This window comes from Cavia porcellus, unplaced genomic scaffold, assembly GCF_034190915.1.
Source record: "Cavia porcellus strain 051 isolate PalLab524CR breed Dunkin Hartley unplaced genomic scaffold, mCavPor4.1 scaffold_10, whole genome shotgun sequence".
NCBI lineage: Eukaryota > Metazoa > Chordata > Mammalia > Rodentia > Caviidae > Cavia > Cavia porcellus.
The window spans coordinates 76,572,129-76,591,284 of record NW_026947493.1 but is presented as its reverse complement, the minus strand read 5'-3'; the positions used below and the strand labels follow the sequence as shown (position 1 = coordinate 76,591,284).

The following is a 19,156-nucleotide window of genomic DNA, read 5'->3' as shown; positions in this document are numbered from 1 at the left end:
ATCCACGAAAAACCATCGTCAGATGATTACCTATTCTGTGGCTGACCCTCAGTTGAAGGTTCATGTTAGTTTACTGCCTCTATAGCAGATTTGGCTTTGGAACTGGGTGATGGGTCTAGACTGGAAGTGTTTTGAAGACCATGTCAGGATAAACCCATGTTGTCATGAAAATACTGTAGGTGATTTTAGTGAAAGTTTCAGTCTTTTTATAAAATAATGAAGTGGTCATTATGTACTGTGAATTGCATTATGATGTCTCAAATGGAGATAATGAACAAATTGTCCCTTTGTTCCCATAAAGGGAAGGCTGTCCTTGGTATAAAGTCACAAAGCATTTGACTGGATTGTGCTCCTGGTCTAGGGTTCTGTTCAAAGTGGAATTTACTAATAATGAAATTGGATATTTGACCAAGGAAATACCTAAGCAAATTGTTGGAGGTACAGCTTAAATACTGTAAAGTATTCGAGAAGAGAGAAATAGAATTGTTAATCAAAAGCAAAACAACTTGAAAATTTGGAAAACTCTCAGCCAATATGAATTTAAAACAAGTGTTCCTGAGAAAGCTCTAAGGATGTGGCTGAGCCATGTTTGGTAATGAGGTTACCATCTCAGCAGACGGTCACAGCAACTCACTAAGACAATAGGCCGATCAGTCCATACCTTCATAGAAATCAAGACTATACATAAACGAATGACACTGATTGTGTTTCAGAGGTCACTGTGGACTGCTCTTTTCATCACCCTTCTTGAACACATAAATTGGGGAGTCATATTTTAAAGAGGGGGCCTCCTCTGACCAGCACCATCTCATTTCCCACACTCTGCTATCTGTACTGTCAGAGCTCCTTTGCTATCCAGATATGTCTGCAGGAGGTGTACTATTTCCAAGTTAGTTGTTGACACACAGTTTCCTTCATGTAGATGTTACATTATGCCCTAAGGAGCATAGCTTCCTATGCAGAGAGCTTCTACAAGGTGGGACCACAGGGACAGCCTCAACTGGGGCAATGACCAGGGGAGCTGTGTGGGTCGAGCTCCCCCAAAACCTAAAACTAGCAGATGCGCTGATGTGAGCTTCCACCCAGGAAGAACCACAGGTGTGCAGTTTCAATCTGTGAGAACTGTGGCGTAGTCTACGTCCAGGCAAGCCTTCAGAAGCAAATCATGCCCCAGGAAAGCCAGCGTAGGCAGGGCTGGAAGGTAAGACTTCCTTCTTGGTGTGTCCAGAAAGCAGGGGGTGAGCTTTGGTGGTTCTGGAAGTCAGCAGTGCAGCCCCTGCGTGCCTGCAAGACAGACAATAAGGCCTAAGATTGCTTATCAACTTTGAGGTTTTGGACTTGCTCAAGACATGTGACCTCTTTGTTCATTCCTGTTTTTCTTTTCTCAGAATGAAATAGCTGTTCTGTAACTCTTCCACCATCATGTGCTAAAAGCATATAATGTTTGGTTTCACAGACTTATAGTTGAAGAAAAATTTGCCTTAGGGTAAATCATGCCTTGAGTTTCCTTCATATTTGATTCATATTTAGATGAGAGATGGAAGTTTAGACTTTTGATCCTATAAAAGTTCAGAGATTAAGGGTTATTGAGATGGAATAAAAGTACAGTATTTTGCAGGTGAGAAGAATATAAATTTTGCGGTTAAGGGTAGAAGGTTAATGTCTGAAATATTTGTGTCCCCTTAAAATAAGTAAGTTGAAAACTTAACCTACAAAATGGTAGTACTAGGAGTGGGCGGTGGGGGTGGCTGTTAAAGTTATAAAGCCTGGGCTTCATGAATGAGGTTAGAAAAACAGAGCTCATTAAAGAGTCCCCGGAGAGTTCCTTCACTCACTATGTAAATACACAATGTAAAGATACCTATTTTTGAACATTGTTTCAGAGTAAACACCAGTCCACATGTAATTGGGCAGTGCTTGATCTTCACAAATGTGAGCAATCACTTTTTCTTGTTTAGAAGTTACCTAGTTTAAAGCATTTTGTTGCAACCGCATGAACAAACTAAGACACATCAAAAATACATACCTGGGAATAGAACATTGTATCAGATAATTTTTATTTCCTATCAACATCACATGCAAAGGCCATATTGCTACAGAGCTCTGAGGAGTTAAAAGTCTTTTTCTGTGTAGATTCTCTCTGTCCTGAACTAATAAATGATTGGGACAAACACCAAAGGTGGCAAGGTTTCATGTTTATTAAAGGTAGGAAAAGAAATGTGTTCTACAGAATAAGTTGGGAAGTAAAAAGAGGAAGAGGAGCACACTTTACAGACTATTGTGAAGGAACCCAGTAGTCCCACACTCAGTGGCAACTGCCTTTTTGTGTATTTTTGTATCTTTTTGTTTCTGCCCCTCCTCAGGGTGACCTCAGGTGTAGGCTGTCCAGCTCCAGACAGCTGGAGCTCTGGCCAGAAGCTGCACATGCAGGGCTGTGGGAACTGTTCCAGGCATGTGTCCTGGATCTTTGCAAACAACAGGTTCCGCCCACTTTCCAGACACCAGACAACAGCCTAATCTCTTGGCTCAATATTACTGTGTAGTATGATTAAGATACACTTCCTTTCTAAGGTAGAAGTCTAGAAACCTGACTAAATAACAGAGGGCTGAACAGATGAGACAAGAGATGGAAAGGGGATGATTCCCATGAATCAGAAGATAGCTCAGTTTAAATTTTACCATTTGACCCAAATACTAATATTTGATTTGTATTTCTATTTTCAGATGTGAATGTTTTACCTTTAAAATGTTCTGAATAAAACAATTGTCTTAATTTTTTAAAAAGAAGGATAAATCTTGGTATTTAGAAGATTCATATTTGAGAGTCAGCTATAGAGATATCACAGTTCGTATGGTTAGCATTTTCGGTGTGATAAAAAAGCAAAATATAAAAGTAAAAAGTAGGTTTTATTCCAAGGACATGGAGAAGAGTCCAGGACCATAGGCAGTCTGGCTTCCTCTGACCGGAATGGGGGGTATGGCATATACGTATAACCTCTGACTGGGGGTGGTGCTTAAGGCGGACATTGATGACATGCAAGCAGCTGATTGGAACTTTTTTGTGTGCATTGAGAAAGGAAAAAGGAAGTTGTAATAGGGGAAGGAGGAAGTGACCTCAAGGTAAACATCCTCTGATTGTGCCTCCCAACACCATAATGTCCTGTGACTTATTCTAGGGCAAAAGTTTTTCAGATACCAAAACATTTCTTCTAATCTTTGTTCATTTGTCAAGCTGTATAAAGTGTTATCTGCTTCAAAACTTTTGAGTTTTCTGTCCCCTCTAACCAGAGCATAGATCCCTCAGATATCGTTTTGTGTCACACAGCATCACTTTATTCAATTGTCTCCCTGAAATCATCCTTGGCCATTATACCTAAAATACTTTTTGCCACCTGTTCTTTATTTATTCTTTGTACTGTTAATTTTTTCTCTCTTTTCACAACCATTTATTATACTATAAATGCACAGTTTTCTTTACCTGCCTTCATTGCCCTGCCATTATTTTATTTTATTTTCTAACACAGAAGATTTGGTGCATAACAGGTGTTCAGCAAACTTTTGTTCAATGAACATATATTGGCAAACATCTACAATGAGTTTTTGAATACTTATATAGCATACTTGAATACTTATCCAGTATAAATTGTATACTTACACAACGTTAACCAACTTTCAGTGTCCTGATTCATGAGTCAGCTTTCACCTTGCTTTCTCCAACTTTTACAAATCTGAATTTTCAAGCTCCTCTGAGATTGGTAGGAAATTTATGTAGGTAAAACACAAAACATAGATTTACAGGTTGTGAGTGATTTTACTCTGAAAGGGAACACAATCTCTATTTACCCTTAACCATTTAGATAAAATCTTTGATACTTTATTTACAGGATTTATATCTCATGATTATTTGCTTTGGTTTTACAGTTCAGTGAGTGCTCAGTTAGCAGTTTAAGCAAAGTGAGCATTTAACTGAAGCCAAATAAATACAGTTTTCTTCATTCTCGATGAGTTCCACCTTGGCTGAATTATTTCAGTTTCACAGTTCTTATTTCTACAATCAACACTCACCTTTTTTTCTCACAAGTACAATGACTTAGAATGTTCAATAATTCTGCAAACACATCGATGCAGTACTCTAAACTGTTGACAGGACTGGACTTCATTAAACAGGATTGTGGTAATGGTTAAACTGGCCAAATATCATTAGAGTCCAGCAATTTAAAAAGACAGTCTGTAAACAATAAATAATAATCTTTCAGAAACTTGAAATAACAGTGTACTCAGGTAAATTCCAAAAAATTACAATATTTTGATAAAATTGAACACTGAGCAAATGTAAAAAGAAAAATAAAACTTGTGCTGAAGACAGCTTTTATCTTCTAAATTTGACCTTGATATACTTGATATTTCATAAAATTTTCAGTCACATAAGCCCCCAGGCTGTTCTGCCTCAGAAATGGGGATTCAAATAACCCCCTGCAGCCACTAATAGCTCTAACAATGCATGGCCTCAGGCACAAGCACTTCTGTTGGTGGGAGGTCCCTTTGAAAAGCCCCTGAAACCTGCACCTACACCCCTTAGGCAAAACCTCTTTAATTAGCTGCTTATCCCTATCATCTTTCTCTGGTTCTGTGTTTCCAAGTTCTTCCCAAACTCAGAAAAATAACTTTTACTTGGAGTGTCTCCATGGCAATACCTATCTATTTTTTTCTTTTCTTAGAGTGGGAAGGAAATGGATGAAGAAATATATATATAGGATCTCAATTCTCATTCATTGGTTTTCATGTCTTTAGTCATCTATTCAAGCAAGAAAAAGTTACTAATAAATAGCAACTATTAACATTTAGAGGAACTGCTATTAAGCATTATATAACTTAATATTGACATCATCTCTAGGAGGTAGAAAAAGACTTTCTTTTACAGAGAGTGCAAGTTGCCATAGTTTAGAAACAAAAGTTGAATTAAGATTTGAACTCAGGCTACTTGGTTCTAAAACTTGTTCTCTTATTCCATATGTGCTATTGTGTAGTAGATGAGAAGAGAAAATATATCATACACTGTATCTTTTAAAAATAGGATGCATATGTTAGGTTAAGTCATATACGTGGGAAGTGAAAATTTAAAACATTATACAATAATTCTTTTCTGAAAGTTTTTTATGGTTATTTTCTTTTTCGGTTAAAAATTGAAAATGATTGAAATAGAATTTGACAATTATTGGTATAGGGGAATGAAACTCTCAACCTACTAAGTCAGGCATAAGTTCATGTTCTCTAAAACTGAAGAGTGAATTTTAGGAACAACAGAGGTTAAGACTAGAATATATTTATTGAGAGAAAAAAAGCTTCTGTCTGTGAGAGACAGAAAGGGTCTCAAGCAGATTGCCAAGGACTCTGTCTTGTTTAGGAACTTTTATAGAGTAAATCATAGGGTGAGATGGGATTAACTTGGAGAAAACTGCAAACTCACAAGACAGATGGGCCTAAGTGGGATAGAACTATAGTTAACCAATAATAGTAACAATTCAGATAAAATTGATTAATTTGGGGACAAATGGGAAAGTGAGTCTCAGAAAGTGGACATTCTTAGCGAGCAGTGACCCCTAGGAGGTTGGAATGGTGACTCTAGAGTTCCTCAGGGTGACAGGGAAATATTTAGAATTATCAGTACTTAGGATACTGATGGATTTGTTTGATCTTTTTCCTTGAGGCCTGGCCCACAGCAGGAGGTGTTTGTCTCCCCCATAGTTGCAGGTACCTGGGCTGCATTGGCTCCTTTGAGGACCTAGCCCTGACTCACTGCTTATAGTATTTCTAATTAGCTCAGCTGCCTGTAACATTATGACTACTTTAGGAAAATTGTAGGCATAGAAATGTTGCTACTAATAAGTAGATTAGATTTTTTTTTTTTTTTTTTTTTTCTTTTTTGGTCTTTTTCCTTATTATCGGTACCGGGGATTGAACTCACAACTGCCTGCTTGCAAGGCAGGCACTTATGCCGCTGAGCTAAATCCCCAGCCCCTAGATAGATAGTTATAAGCCCAAGATAAATCCAGATGTATACTCTGCTCTTCCACGATTTATTGCTCTTCCAAGATAATCATTTATTGCATATTACTAATTGCCAGACACTATTATGAGCACTGATTACTTGTTTTTAAATAGGAATATCCGAGTTCTTGCATTGATGAAGTCTATAGCTAAGAGGAACACAGACCACACTAATAAATATATCCTCTCCTTTCAGGTAGCGGTATTAGAGAGGAAAGTAAATCATGTGCTGGGGTAAGAGGAAACATTTTACATCATAGTGTTAAATTGTACCAGAAGGAAATGTATCAAGGGAGAAGAGCATAGCAATCCAGACATGGGCTGGGGATTTTGCTCAGCAGCACAATATTTGGTTGGCAAGCCTGAGGTCATGAGTTCAATTCCTGATACTAAATAAATAAATGGATAAGTGGTCCAGATGGGAAGCAAGAGTGTGGACTGTGAGGGAGAAAACATGCTGACATTGACAGCAAAGCAGGAATTGAGAACACAGGGAACGGTGATCACACAGCAGTGTGAGATGAACTGAGACAGAGAAAGTAGAAATCAAGCCACATTGACCATGAAAGTGATGAACAGTTTGAATTAAATAAGGTAGGTATTAACTGGCAGGGAGAAGTCATGTGGTCTTGATTAGTTTCCAGAAATCACATACTCCGGACAAAAGGAGTAGAGTAGAAGCAATAGGACTGATTAGGAATTTACTGTAGCAATGCAGAGCAAACGTAATAGTCAGTTAGAAATGAAGATCATGATCCAGGTCATAAGAATTGACAATCTTTGCGATACACTTTTAAGGAAAAGTGACAGGGTTAACTGCTGGTGTGAAAGTAGATTGAAATATGAAATTGAATGTAAAAACAGATGAGTCTTAGTTTTATGTACCAAAAGCACAAGAAATAGCATGCACTGAGCTGGAGGAAATAGTGGATGGGGGAGGATTTCAACAGTGAGGAATATTCATTTTCAGATACTTCTTACACATTACATAATTGAAGGCAGAAGTCATAGCGGGTACAGGGAAGATGTAGAAATGAATGTGATGGGTGAGGGGTGATGATTCCAAAGAGAAAATGTTCTAGGGCCAAGTCACAGAACTGGTAAGTTTTTATATAATCAAAAGAAGTAAGATGAGTTAAGCAAAAATCCCCAAAACAAAACGAAACAAAAATCACACGTGGCCAGTGACATACAAAAAAAAAAAAAAAAAAAAAAAAAAAAAAAATCAGGAGAATGCAGTGTTTTGATAACCAAGGAAAGAGAGTCACGTGTAGATTGGTCATATTCGAGTGACTTTTTAGCCATTTCAATATACCCATCAGAACAAAAGCCTGGTTGAAAAAAAATTAAGGAGGTAGAGGTGGATGGAGAGGGAGAATATCTAGAAAGCACATTTACCTGTCTTAGTGTGAACATGTTATGAATCATCCTTTTTCTTGTATTTTTGAGCTGAATCTTTATAGTTATTCCTTGACCTCTAGCAAGCTGTTCTCAAACCAAGTAAAGCAGTGTTTGCACTTTTAATATAGCTGATTTTTTTTGTAACTTCAACTGTGTTTGTATATACTAACAATTTGTGCCATCAGATGAAATCAGATGCATTCAGGGTGCTAAGGCCATAGAAAACAGAAAGGCAGATTTATAACAAACACACAACAAAAGAACTTTCTTTAAAAAATATTACAGTATTAAAAAGTTTTCAGTATACTTTTGGAGTAATTGCTTTTTGGTTTTGCATTTGGCTTTGAAAGTGGCATGCAAGTATAATTTCAATTACTAAAAAGATATTCTTTCATCTTCCATTATAAGTAGAGTTAGGGCAATGCCCTATGAGAACAATACCATTGGCACCTGTGACTCTAAACTACCAGAATTAGAATACCAGCTCTGTTTTCTACTTTGTGAAGTTGGGCCAGACAGTTGCTTACTTCTTCTTCTTTTTTTTTTGGTACTGGGGGTACAACCTAAGACTCCACACCTAGTAGGTAAGGTGTGGCTATTGAGTTACATCATAACCCATTTCTCTGTTGTGTTTTATTTTATTTTTATGTTTGTGAGTGGTGGACCGAGTGTTGCTGAAGTAGCCCAGGATGGCTTGAAACTTTCGATCCTCTGGTCTCAGCCAAGGTAGCGGGTGGTACCAATGTATGTTACCACACCCAGCTAAGACATTTAATTTCTTAATAATTCTGTTTCTTCATGTGATGAATGTAGATAAAAATGACTAAAATCTCACTGGACTATTGGAAGGCATGTTGTACTCAGGGGTTACAAAAAGAACAATCATATACAGAACACATAATTCATAGTATTATTTATGATAGTCACACAGAGTCAAATACAAATAGATTGCAAGAAAACTGTCCACACACTAAAGACCCAGTGAAATCTAGCCGAGGGCCTGCATCCCACAACAGTGTCCTACATGAGTCCACTGCAAGATCTAGAGCCCATGACATTGTCTCCCACAAGTCTTAACTGGAGGCCTAGAGCCATGACAATCACTGATTCTAAGTCTGTTTCATGGATTTGTGTTGGGAAGATGTAAAGGTAGGTGGCGGAAGCTAGAAAGTCTATGCCAGTGAGGAGAAAGATCTGTAGGTTGAGGGTGCTCAAAACAAGGACCAGGACTCCCCTAAAAGAGCACCACACCCATCCTCAGCAACAATGAGGTGCTGAGTTTTTCTGACAATATTAGCTTAGTTCATGTCAGGAAGCCAGAAGGACAAACTTCTGGAGATTGAACAGCATACCTCTTCACCTCCAGAACCAGGAAGCAGTGCTCACAGTAAGGACCAGAGCTCCCTCAAAGTGAATCACAGCCACTCTCAGCAACAGAGTTCCAAGCCCCTCTGACGATGAGAACAGCCATGTTCATATCAGGAAAGAAGCTCAACAATATCCTCCAGGAGAACCAACAGCTCCGGATAACAATGAATAGGAAAACCAATAATCTAGGTCTCCTTTTTATGTTGGTTAACAGTCCTCAGGTGGACCATCCATGCTCAGCACTGGGCTGACTCAGTTCAGCTGGTGTTTAAGTTGATCATCAGTTACTAACCCACTACAAGGCATAAATATGTTAATATACATAGAGTGTTTAGGACAATGTCTGGCATACAGTAGGCTTTATTTAAGGTTATGATTCTAACATGATCAGTACCATGTCACTATTACTCTTCAGAGAATGTGATTCTTCTTCAAAGGCGGTGTGAAAGTGTCACTACATATGCTACTGTAAGTTCAACCTTTAATGCCACCTAATTATTTTTTAAAAGTGTTCTTGTAAGAAAGTCTCAATTTTCATTTTTCTTTGGAGTTTTGAAAACGGATGATTTGATGTTATTTGCAAACCTACTATCTGATCGAGACTTATCTCTGATCTTTTATTTTACTTCAAACGTTTGCCTTAGAACTAACTCCCTCTCTTGCCCTGTTTGACTCACAGTGCCCTGTGGAGGAATTCTAACTAAGCGCAAGGGGACTATTTTGTCACCTGGTTATCCTGAGCCTTATGACAACAATCTAAACTGTGTGTGGAAGATCACAGTGCCAGAGGGAGCTGGGATCCAGGTAAGGCTGCTTCGTCTTTTCCTCTTTTCACTGTACACTTGAAGTTAATATTTTCAGAGATGGCAGAAGGAATATTATCTCTAAAAGTCTAGCAAGTGGTCTTGACTGACATGGAAGCATTTAATAATTTAGGAGACATTTATTATTAATATTTTTTTACCTGCAAGTAGCAGAAATTCAATTTAATATTGGACAAGGTTACAAAAGTATATGCTGGCTCTCCTAACATGGGATCTGAGGGTTTATATCTCTGTTTCTGTTGTATCATTCCTGCCCTCACTTATTTGTGTCTCTTTGCTCCACCATCCTCCCCACATTGATCTCATTTCTTGGTCTTCCTTTCATGGGGTCTTGAGAAGGTTGCTGTCCGGCTATATTAATAGCCTTATTTGGCAACAGCCAGGAGCCAAGGCAGAATGTCCCTAATTTCATGTACGACTCTTCAGTGGTTAAGAACATTTTGGAGAACTGTCTGCAGTGTTTTTCCTTTTGTTCTGTTGAGCAGATTTGAAAGTGTGTCCATTCCTAAAGCATTAAGTACTCAACAGTCAAAAATGGACAAGGGTTTGGCTCAATAAATTAATGTTAAGTACACGAAACCGGTCTGCAGTGGGCAAGCCGTCTGGCTTCCTCCTATTTATTTCTCTCTCATTTCATGGGACTAAGCCATTTCTCTGAGGTCAGGAAAAGGCAATGTTACTCTGTAGGTAAGCAGTCCACCCTATCTACCAGAGTGTTTTAACAGCGCCCGGTTCCCCCCTCTGCTTTGAGCAATTTTACTATTATTTTGATGTTATTTTACTGCTGAGTCAGTGATTCTGTAGCCATGTAATAGTTTGTTGAGCATAAAAACAACTTGCTTTCCTCTCTTGATTCATACTGTTTTACTATAGAAACTGTGATACATGAGAGCTGTGGTAAAAGTCACCAAGCCGCCACACGCTAAAACTGAAAACTGGGGTACAGTTCAGAGGGAAAGCGAGTGCTTCCCATGTGCGAGGCTCTGGGCTCAGACAAACCCTCCAAAACCAAAACCTGAACCAACCAACCAACCAGACAGCCTGAAGTTGGTTACTAACGCCTAATTTTTACTTACAAAAAAAAAAAAAAAAAATCAGATTCCTACATTTGTATTTGAAACTGCCCACAGTGCATTTTCACTTAAACTTCTTGTTGGAACCTACAATTTAAAATATAAAAATGACTTCTTGGATTTTTTTTCAGAATTTTAGATTTTCTTCTTGATCTGGCTCAGAATGACCCCATCATTGCTTTGGCGGCCCAAAGGAGAAACCTGTTTACTGTCTTGTCTTTTGCATTATGAAATGTGTCAGGCTTGTCTTTCTCAAGCCCCTCACAAAGTCTGCTGTTCTCCACCCGTACTTCCTCCATGACAGCCTGGGTGACCACCTTCCGTGGTGCAGGTTCCTGTTCTCTCCCGGTTCATGCCCCACCGGGTGAACACAACTTTCTGAAACTTTAAATCTTAAACACTGCCACTGTCCTACTGACAGTGCATCGGTGCCCCGCTTACTGACAGTGCATCGGTGCCCCGCATCTCCTTAAAACACAGGGACTACATCTTTGTTCTCTTATCTTGTTTTTGATGTCTTCTGTTCACACTGGGTTGGTTGTTGTTGTTATTTTTTTTATTTACTTATTGAATAAATCTGAATTCTTTTGACTGGGGATTTTCTGCTTGCTTTTCTTTACCTAAATCATTCTGCAATTTGTTTGTTTGTTTGACGTAGTTTTACTCATGATTTCTATCTAAACTTAAATGTATTTTCTGTGATAGGCATTCTGTGCCTTCTGTGAGCTTGATGAAAGGTTAAGTTCCCTTGCTGTATGTTCTCAAAGTTCCCTGTAATCTCTTTATCATAACCCCCCATCATACGTTAATGTTATTACTCAATTACCTGTAAACTCATGGGGGCGGTAACCAAGTTTGTTACGGCAGCTAGCACAGGGCCAGTATAGAATTAATAAATATTTTTATAATTAGCAGTGACTAACACCACAAGCATTAGAATTTTGACAGTTATAAAAAGTTATGGAATTTTAATATGTATGAGGGGATAGACAACTATTTTGAAGAGAACAAGAGACATTATCATTTCCATTATTGATTTCCTGTTGTCTTGTTTTGAAGTCCTGTAACGCTTTCATAATTTTGTTTTGATTGGTTTTTGCTATTTTCTTTTGGTTGATTGTATTGTGTTTTGTTTGATTGTATTGTGTATGGTATGGACAGCTGTTTCGAAGAAAAGCATTATGGTAGCCACTATTGACCTCCGGTTGTCTTGTTGTGAAGTCCTGTATCGCTTGCATTGCTCTGTTCTAATTTGCTTTGTTATGTTTTGTTTTGTTTTCTTTCTTTTTATTGGTACCAGGGATCAAACTCACAACTGCCTGCTTGCAAGGCAGGCGCTTATGCCGCTGAGCTAAATCCCCAGCCGCTGTTTTATTTTCTTTAATTTTTTTTTTAAAGCATGAGGTAGGAAAAGATTCGTAGAAAAGCTATATTGTGTATCACTTGCCTTCAGCAAACACTGCTCAAAACAGGATACAGTGCACTATAAAATCTTTCACCTAGGAAGTATATTCCTTATTAATTTTATACCAGAAAACAAAATTTGAGTTTTGCAGTATGTTTAGCAAACTTATAGAATGTTGGACTTTTACATACCGTGAAAGAATAAAGACCATTTTTTCTAATTTATCTTTTATATGGGTGATATTTTTAGGCATATCATTAAATCAAAGATAAACTCCTACATACCCTCTATACATATAGTATATGACATATTTGAAATTTCCTAACTTTCATCATAAGTTACCTTTCTGATGCATAAGGTTTTAAACCAAATCTAATACTGGGGATAGGATGGAATATGTGTAATGTATTTAGTAAACTAGAGACAAAATAAGGTAGCCATTGGTGGAAAAAAGAGAACAATTTAAAATCCTGAAATACTGAAACAATTTAAAATGACCGGACGTTCTTTGGAAACAAGATCAGGAAATACACCAATATGTTATTTTAATATCACATGATAAATTTATGGGTAGGAGTGAACTAAGTTTTTTATTTCTTTATTTTAGCAGATTCTATTCTATTCTATACAGATAGAATTCCAAAAGGTACTACATTGAACACTAACAATATTAGTTATCCAGAAAAGAATTTTTAGATGAGAAATCAAGAAAAACAATGTTGGGCATGTAACTGTGTGAATGTATAGCATTGTCATCGGAAGTTTAGATAATTTTCAAACAAAGTAAAATGAGATTTGAATATCAGTAGGATATACCTCGCTTTCATGACTGGAAAATTATTAACTCATAAATGTAGCATATTGCAGTTGTAGACAGCTATATCTAATGTGAAGTTCTGCTGAACCAGTAGCTGACTCTTTAATTCTTTGCTTGGTTCTTATTTGATTTCCATTGTAGCAGGTTTTTGATTATTTATTTACATCACTTAACAGGTTTCACAGCATCATTTCCTATTCATTCTGGTCATATGCTTTTGTACATTCTATGATTTTGTCCTACAAATTATTTTCCCAGAATTTTTGTGGCAACTTGTATTTGATTCCTTGAGTTTTATAAAAAATTACTATGAATTGATAGCTACAAAAGAAAATGATTCTGTCACAGCAGCAAAAGTCAAAATTCCCAACCAGCTTTTGGGCATTAAAGTCAAGATGCTGATGGATTTTCCACCACTTCAGGTTCTGTGTAATTCCTTCCTTGCCTTTGCAACATGGAATTGCTTCCCATAGTACTCATTTCTGGCCACGTCACTGCAGTTTCTACCTCTGTGGTCATATAGTCTTCTCTTTTGTTTTTGGCTGCATCTGTTTATTTCAAGATCTTCAAATTAATCACTTCTAAGAGACTTTTGTTCCACATGAAGTGTATTTACAGGTTCTAGGTATTATGTGCTGATATTTGGGGGCGCCATTGTTCAACCTTCTACTCAATATATCCAGAATTGTAGGTTTTTGTGGAGTTATCTATGTTTGATTCTTGCCACTTCTGTGATTTCAGTAATTTAGAGGAAAAAATTATGTTTCACTGTTACCTCTCGCTTTCCTGTTCACATCCCACAAAATCCAGAAACTTCCACAACAGCACCACATATACCACCTTGATCTTCATCCCTCCTCTTCTTCCCTCAGATTTACGCTTGGTATTCCACTGCTTCTCAGTACAATAGACATTAAAATATCACTGCAGGAGGCACTGAAGTGTTTTCCCTTTGCTTGCCTTTACGAAATGCAGTGCTGTACTTGAAGTATAGTCTTGATCTGGTTTCTCCTTCCACTTCTAAAATCTTTAGTGCAACACTGACAGGATAATTGTAGCTTCAAGTACATTATTATTTTGCTGATATTCAGTCTTCAATGAATGTTTGCTCAATCTCTTTTGCCAAGATTCACTGAGTCCTGGATATACACTAGACACTGTTCTAAGACTTTTATACATATTAAGTAATTTAATTTTTACAATGAATCCATAAATTAGATACCTTAATTACAATGATTAATGTAAATAATCTGAGGCACAGAAAGATTAACAGCTTTCCTAGGATAAAGCTGTTGCCAGCAAGTAGAGGGAGCCAGGAAGTTGCAAATCTGGGCATTTTCTTCTCCTGCAGTGTCTTGTATTTATCATTTAAGCTCTATTATTCTTTCTAGCTTTCTCTGCTTTTTCTAACTTTGCATTTATATTTTTCTCATATGTAAATACCTTCCTCTGTGGCTAAATTGGATTGCTAATGTCTCACTAAATCCAGCTCATGATTTTTCTCATCCACACACTCAATAATTTCCTTCAGTGGAAAACCTCTTAATACTTTAAATTCAACTGTCAAGTCCTGCTTGAATCTTTCCATTTTGCTTAGTGGCAGAATCTTAAAAAAATTTATATATGAAGAAAGAATTGTTCATTATAGAAGGAAGTGGTGATATTATTACAAACATACAGCTTTAATTTTAGTTTTCCTCCTGTCCTGGAGCAGAGCCATCAGGTCTAAGCCAGGCAGGCAGGCAGGATATCTGATGCCATGTGGCACTCACCCCTGAAGACAGTGCCAGGGTTCACTTGAATGGAAGAGTGACAGTGGACTGCTTTGCACACGAGGTACATTTCATGAATCAAATTGTTACACTTAGGTAGTAAATGAGGATAGTGTCTGTATTTATGACAGAATTTACCTACATAAAGTAAATGAAACTTAGTAAGGTTATTCCTTTGTTTCTTTCAAAACTACAAAGTATTTAATGAACAAAGAGCTGAGTAGATGGTACCCACATTTGTGTGGGTCCCGTGGGTTCCTTGAAAGACTCCAGCTGTGCCAAGTGATGTGCACAAAGTGACACATGTCTCTTCCTTCACAGAAAATTTAAAAGATGTGAAAGAATTAAGCCCCAGCATTTTCCTTCTAAATTTTATGGATCTTCATGGGATATAATTTATTATGACTTCATTTGCGCAAATCATCTTTGAACGTTGTACTCAAATCTGTTTTTGGTTTTCTGTGTTGAGACCAGTTGAACATGAGAATAGGTGATAATAATGTTAAACATTAAAAGGAAGTGGAGAAATGAAACAGTCTATGCAAGGAAAGGAATACAGGAAAGAATCTAGCTAACGTGCTGATTGTTTTCTGGTTGCTAAAGCAAGTGAGAAAATGTCAGTCAGAAAAATAAAAGGTAAATAGTTATTTGGCAATCACACTAGTATTCTTAACCACAAGGCACTAGATTAACCCAAGGCTTTTAATGAAGAGAACACACTGTGGCAGATACTCTCCGTGTTACACTCATAATAAACACAGCTGGATTCACTGTAAGGCTTTTCTTATGACAATCAGGTCGTATAGGCCATCACCAATAACCATAAGCTCAGTTCTTCAAGCAAGGGTCACAATGATGTGGTCCCGCAGTGGAGATCTCTGTCCTACAGGGAACTGGCAGACTGAAGTACATGTATCTGGTTAGCACTGAGTATTTTTATCAGCAATTGTTATTTCACAGGTGCAAGTTGTTAGCTTTGCCACAGAACATAACTGGGATTCCCTGGACTTTTACGACGGGGGAGACAACAATGCTCCAAGACTTGGAAGTTATTCAGGTAAAGAAAAGATTTAGCTTAATTAAAATGCAGATATAATGAGGAATATAAAAATATATATTTTAAAGAACTCTGCAAAAGGTTTACATTTTATATTTTATAAACTGTACACAGTGAAGTAAATTACTAGTTTGGAAATTTGAATATCTTTTAAATATAGTTTTAAAATGGCTGTTAAAACCTTGTAATATTCCTATTATATATGTGTGGTATTTTCACTGAGGTGTGGTTCATGAGCAGTATGTGTCTCTTCCTTGAAAAGAAAAAGAGTAAACACTAACAGTTACTTTGGAATTGGTAATTATGACTTATTAATATCAATAGAATGCAATGCCATCATGAAACAATTATGAGACTATGTAACATAAGTACTACAAAGTTGTACTAAATAAGGTTGAAGAAAATATAAAGTGTTTCCAGGACATGAATAATATTTTACAAAGTTATTATGTGTATATAACAATATCAAGAAAAAACAATGTAAAATAGTCTGATTTGCTATGTAAGATGTTAACTGATTTTTAAAGAGCTATTGTTAGATTTGTTAAGGTTTTAAAGATAATTTGTGCAATAATATAACTCACATAAAGATATTGAAGAGTTTAGATTGTTAATTTTTACTTTTATACATTTGAAACTCTAGAAACAGAAACTAAATGTTAATTCATACATTTTAGCAGTGAGCTCAACTGATTTTGAGTTTTTAAGAGATTTCAGAATAATTTGTTTACACATCATTCTAAAGGAATCATGACTAAAGGAAAGATATGTAATATCTAAGAGCAAGAATGATTGGGCTTAGGAGAACAAAAATAAAAATATAGATAAAGATCCAAATACATAGACTCAAATAGAAGAAAAAAAATCTCATTAAAATTTCAGTACGTTTTATTCTGAGATTAGTGTAATTTTTTTTCTTAATAATACATGCAAGAGTGATAAAAATGATGTAAGAAAAAAACGAACAGCTATTGGTTTCCAAGTGCAAGCTCTGCAGAGTCTTGTCATAAGTTTCCCGCAGTCCTGAGAGTGACTGAAGCTTAGAAAATTTAAGTAGAGCTAACAGTAGAGTGCTTAGGGACCCAGCTAGTGTGATCCCAGAGCCACAGCTCTCAATCACTGAGAGCTACTGAGAGACAAGTGAGTGCTTTGAGTTGGTGTTTACCACTGTCTATAGTGATTACAGTTAGGACACAAAAGAGCCCATAGGAAGGGAGAAAGCAAGAACACAGCCAGAAAAACTGTGCATCCTTAATGAAGTTTTCCTCTTCTGTCCTAGCAGTCCAAGGTGGGGGAAGGTCAACAAATAATACAAAGCAAGTGAGAAATTGCTACTTACTTACCTCAAGATAGTTACAAAACCATCTACACATATGTTTACTGAACTTTAAAGAGTAGCATTAACAATCATTTTTATGCTTCTCATTTGAAACTGCTTGGGTTGGAGCCTGAAAGTTCTTGTATTGTAGTTATAAAGGAATTTGTTCAAGCAAATATTTTATATTTTCAAAATAATAGTTGGATGAAATAAAGTTGATCTGCTTCACAAGTTCAATAAAATTCCAATATAATGCACTGATGAGTGACAAAGCTAACATTAGTTCAAAACTGAATGTTTTTTAAGCTAACTACCAGCTTTGCTGTCAGAGTGGAGATATATATATATATATATATATATATATATATATATATATATTTCTTAATAAAAACTTAAACTCCAGATATACTCCAAATCCATAAAAGTCTTAAATTAGTATGCCTTAAAAGTCAAATTCTGATTTTAAAATTAGGTTCTTACTAGCTCATGCATGAAATATTGAAATCTACCTGAAATTCAAAACATTTATTTTAGGTGACAAATTGAGTTTTACCAATCCTTTTTATTCTTACTTGTTTTTAGGGAACTATCTAAAGTCACCTCAAGGGTCAATCTCCTTAGACAGGAATGACAAAATGAAAAAGGATTACGGAAGAAACATTTTTATTAAAAAATCCTTGTGAAACATATTGACTAATACATTATTTCAGTGGTAACCTGTCAGCTGACTAATTGTTTATTTACTTAGGGTTACGTGGTCATTTATCTCCCTTCTCAATTATCATTTCAGGGACAACAATACCCCATCTATTGAACAGTACCTCTAACAATTTATATTTAAATTTTCAATCTGACATCAGTGTTTCTGCTGCAGGCTTTCATCTTGAATACACAGGTAAAAATAATATCACATATTATTCAGGAAAATTATGGATGTCTATGTTAATTTAAGATATGCTTTTGTGAATATAAAAACCGTATCAACTTTAGAAAGGAAATACTCAGACTTCTTTAAGATAGTTAGAGATGTTGAAGTGTTCCTTCAAGTCAAGTACAAAATTATATGGATAAAATATAAATTATTGCCAGGAATGGCTGTGCATACCTGTTACCCTAGCCCTCCAGAGGCTGAGGCAGGAGGATCACTGTGAGTTTGAGGCCAGCCTGGGATACATAGTGAGTTCAAGGCCAGCCTGTACTACAGAGTGAGACCCTTACTCAATAAATAAATAAATAAATAAATAAATAAATAAATAAATAAATAAAAAAGCAAATAATGAGTATACTAAGAATCTCTCTGTAAGTTCATCAAAAAGAACAGTTTTTGTTTTCATTGTTTGTGTGCTCTTTTTTTTCATGCTTAACTCTTGTAATCTGAACATCTACTTCTAAGATAATAATGTGCAATATACTAACTACTGTTAATTTCCTACTATTTTCTTGAAATTCTGTATTGCTTCTATTCTTTTTTGTTTTGTTTTGTTTTAAATTTAAAAAAAAACTAGTTATTCCATCATGGTTAAAATATTTCTTCTTTTTTACAAATATTTTGTAAACACATTTCAAATATTTCTTTTGTTATTGTGGTGAGAATAATTAATGTGATATCTACCTTCTTGTCAAATTTAATGTGCAATATAGAATTATTTTAATCTCAAAGATGCGTAGCAAATCTGTAGAACTCATTCCTCTTTGCAACTGAGTTTTTAAATTTATTGAATGGTAAGTACCCATTTCCTGACCCCCAGCAAGTGCTGTTCCACTCTGATTCTGTGGAACTATTTTAGATATGTGATGTCAGTGGAGAAATACAGTTTTTGTCCTTTGTGAGTGGATTATATAATACCTGTCAAGTTCTTCTGTGTTGTTGCATATGATAGGATTTTCTTATGTTTTGGTTGGAAAATCATCATTCACACCTATACAATGTTTTCGTTGTCCATTCACTTGTGGATGGGCATTTAGGTGGTTTTAGTGTTATGCCTATTGTGAATAATATCACATGGATAATGGAAATCAGGATTGTTTCACATTTGACAGTTTCCGCTGAGGACACCATTGTGACTAGCACTG

At 36.3% G+C, this 19,156-nt stretch overlaps 1 protein-coding gene across 8 annotated transcripts in view; it reads left to right on the top strand.

Annotated features, from left to right (window-relative positions):
* The window catches only part of Csmd3 (CUB and Sushi multiple domains 3), a 1,082,130-nt gene that overhangs the window by 930,297 nt on the left and 132,677 nt on the right, over positions 1 to 19,156 (top strand). For all 8 annotated transcript variants that reach the window (XM_063257640.1, XM_063257641.1, XM_063257642.1 and 5 more), the window contains 3 exons: positions 9,497 to 9,621; positions 15,669 to 15,765; positions 17,874 to 17,978. In XM_063257640.1, the coding sequence (XP_063113710.1) occupies positions 9,497 to 9,621; positions 15,669 to 15,765; positions 17,874 to 17,978 (327 nt within the window). The remainder of the gene's footprint in view (positions 1 to 9,496; positions 9,622 to 15,668; positions 15,766 to 17,873; positions 17,979 to 19,156) is intronic.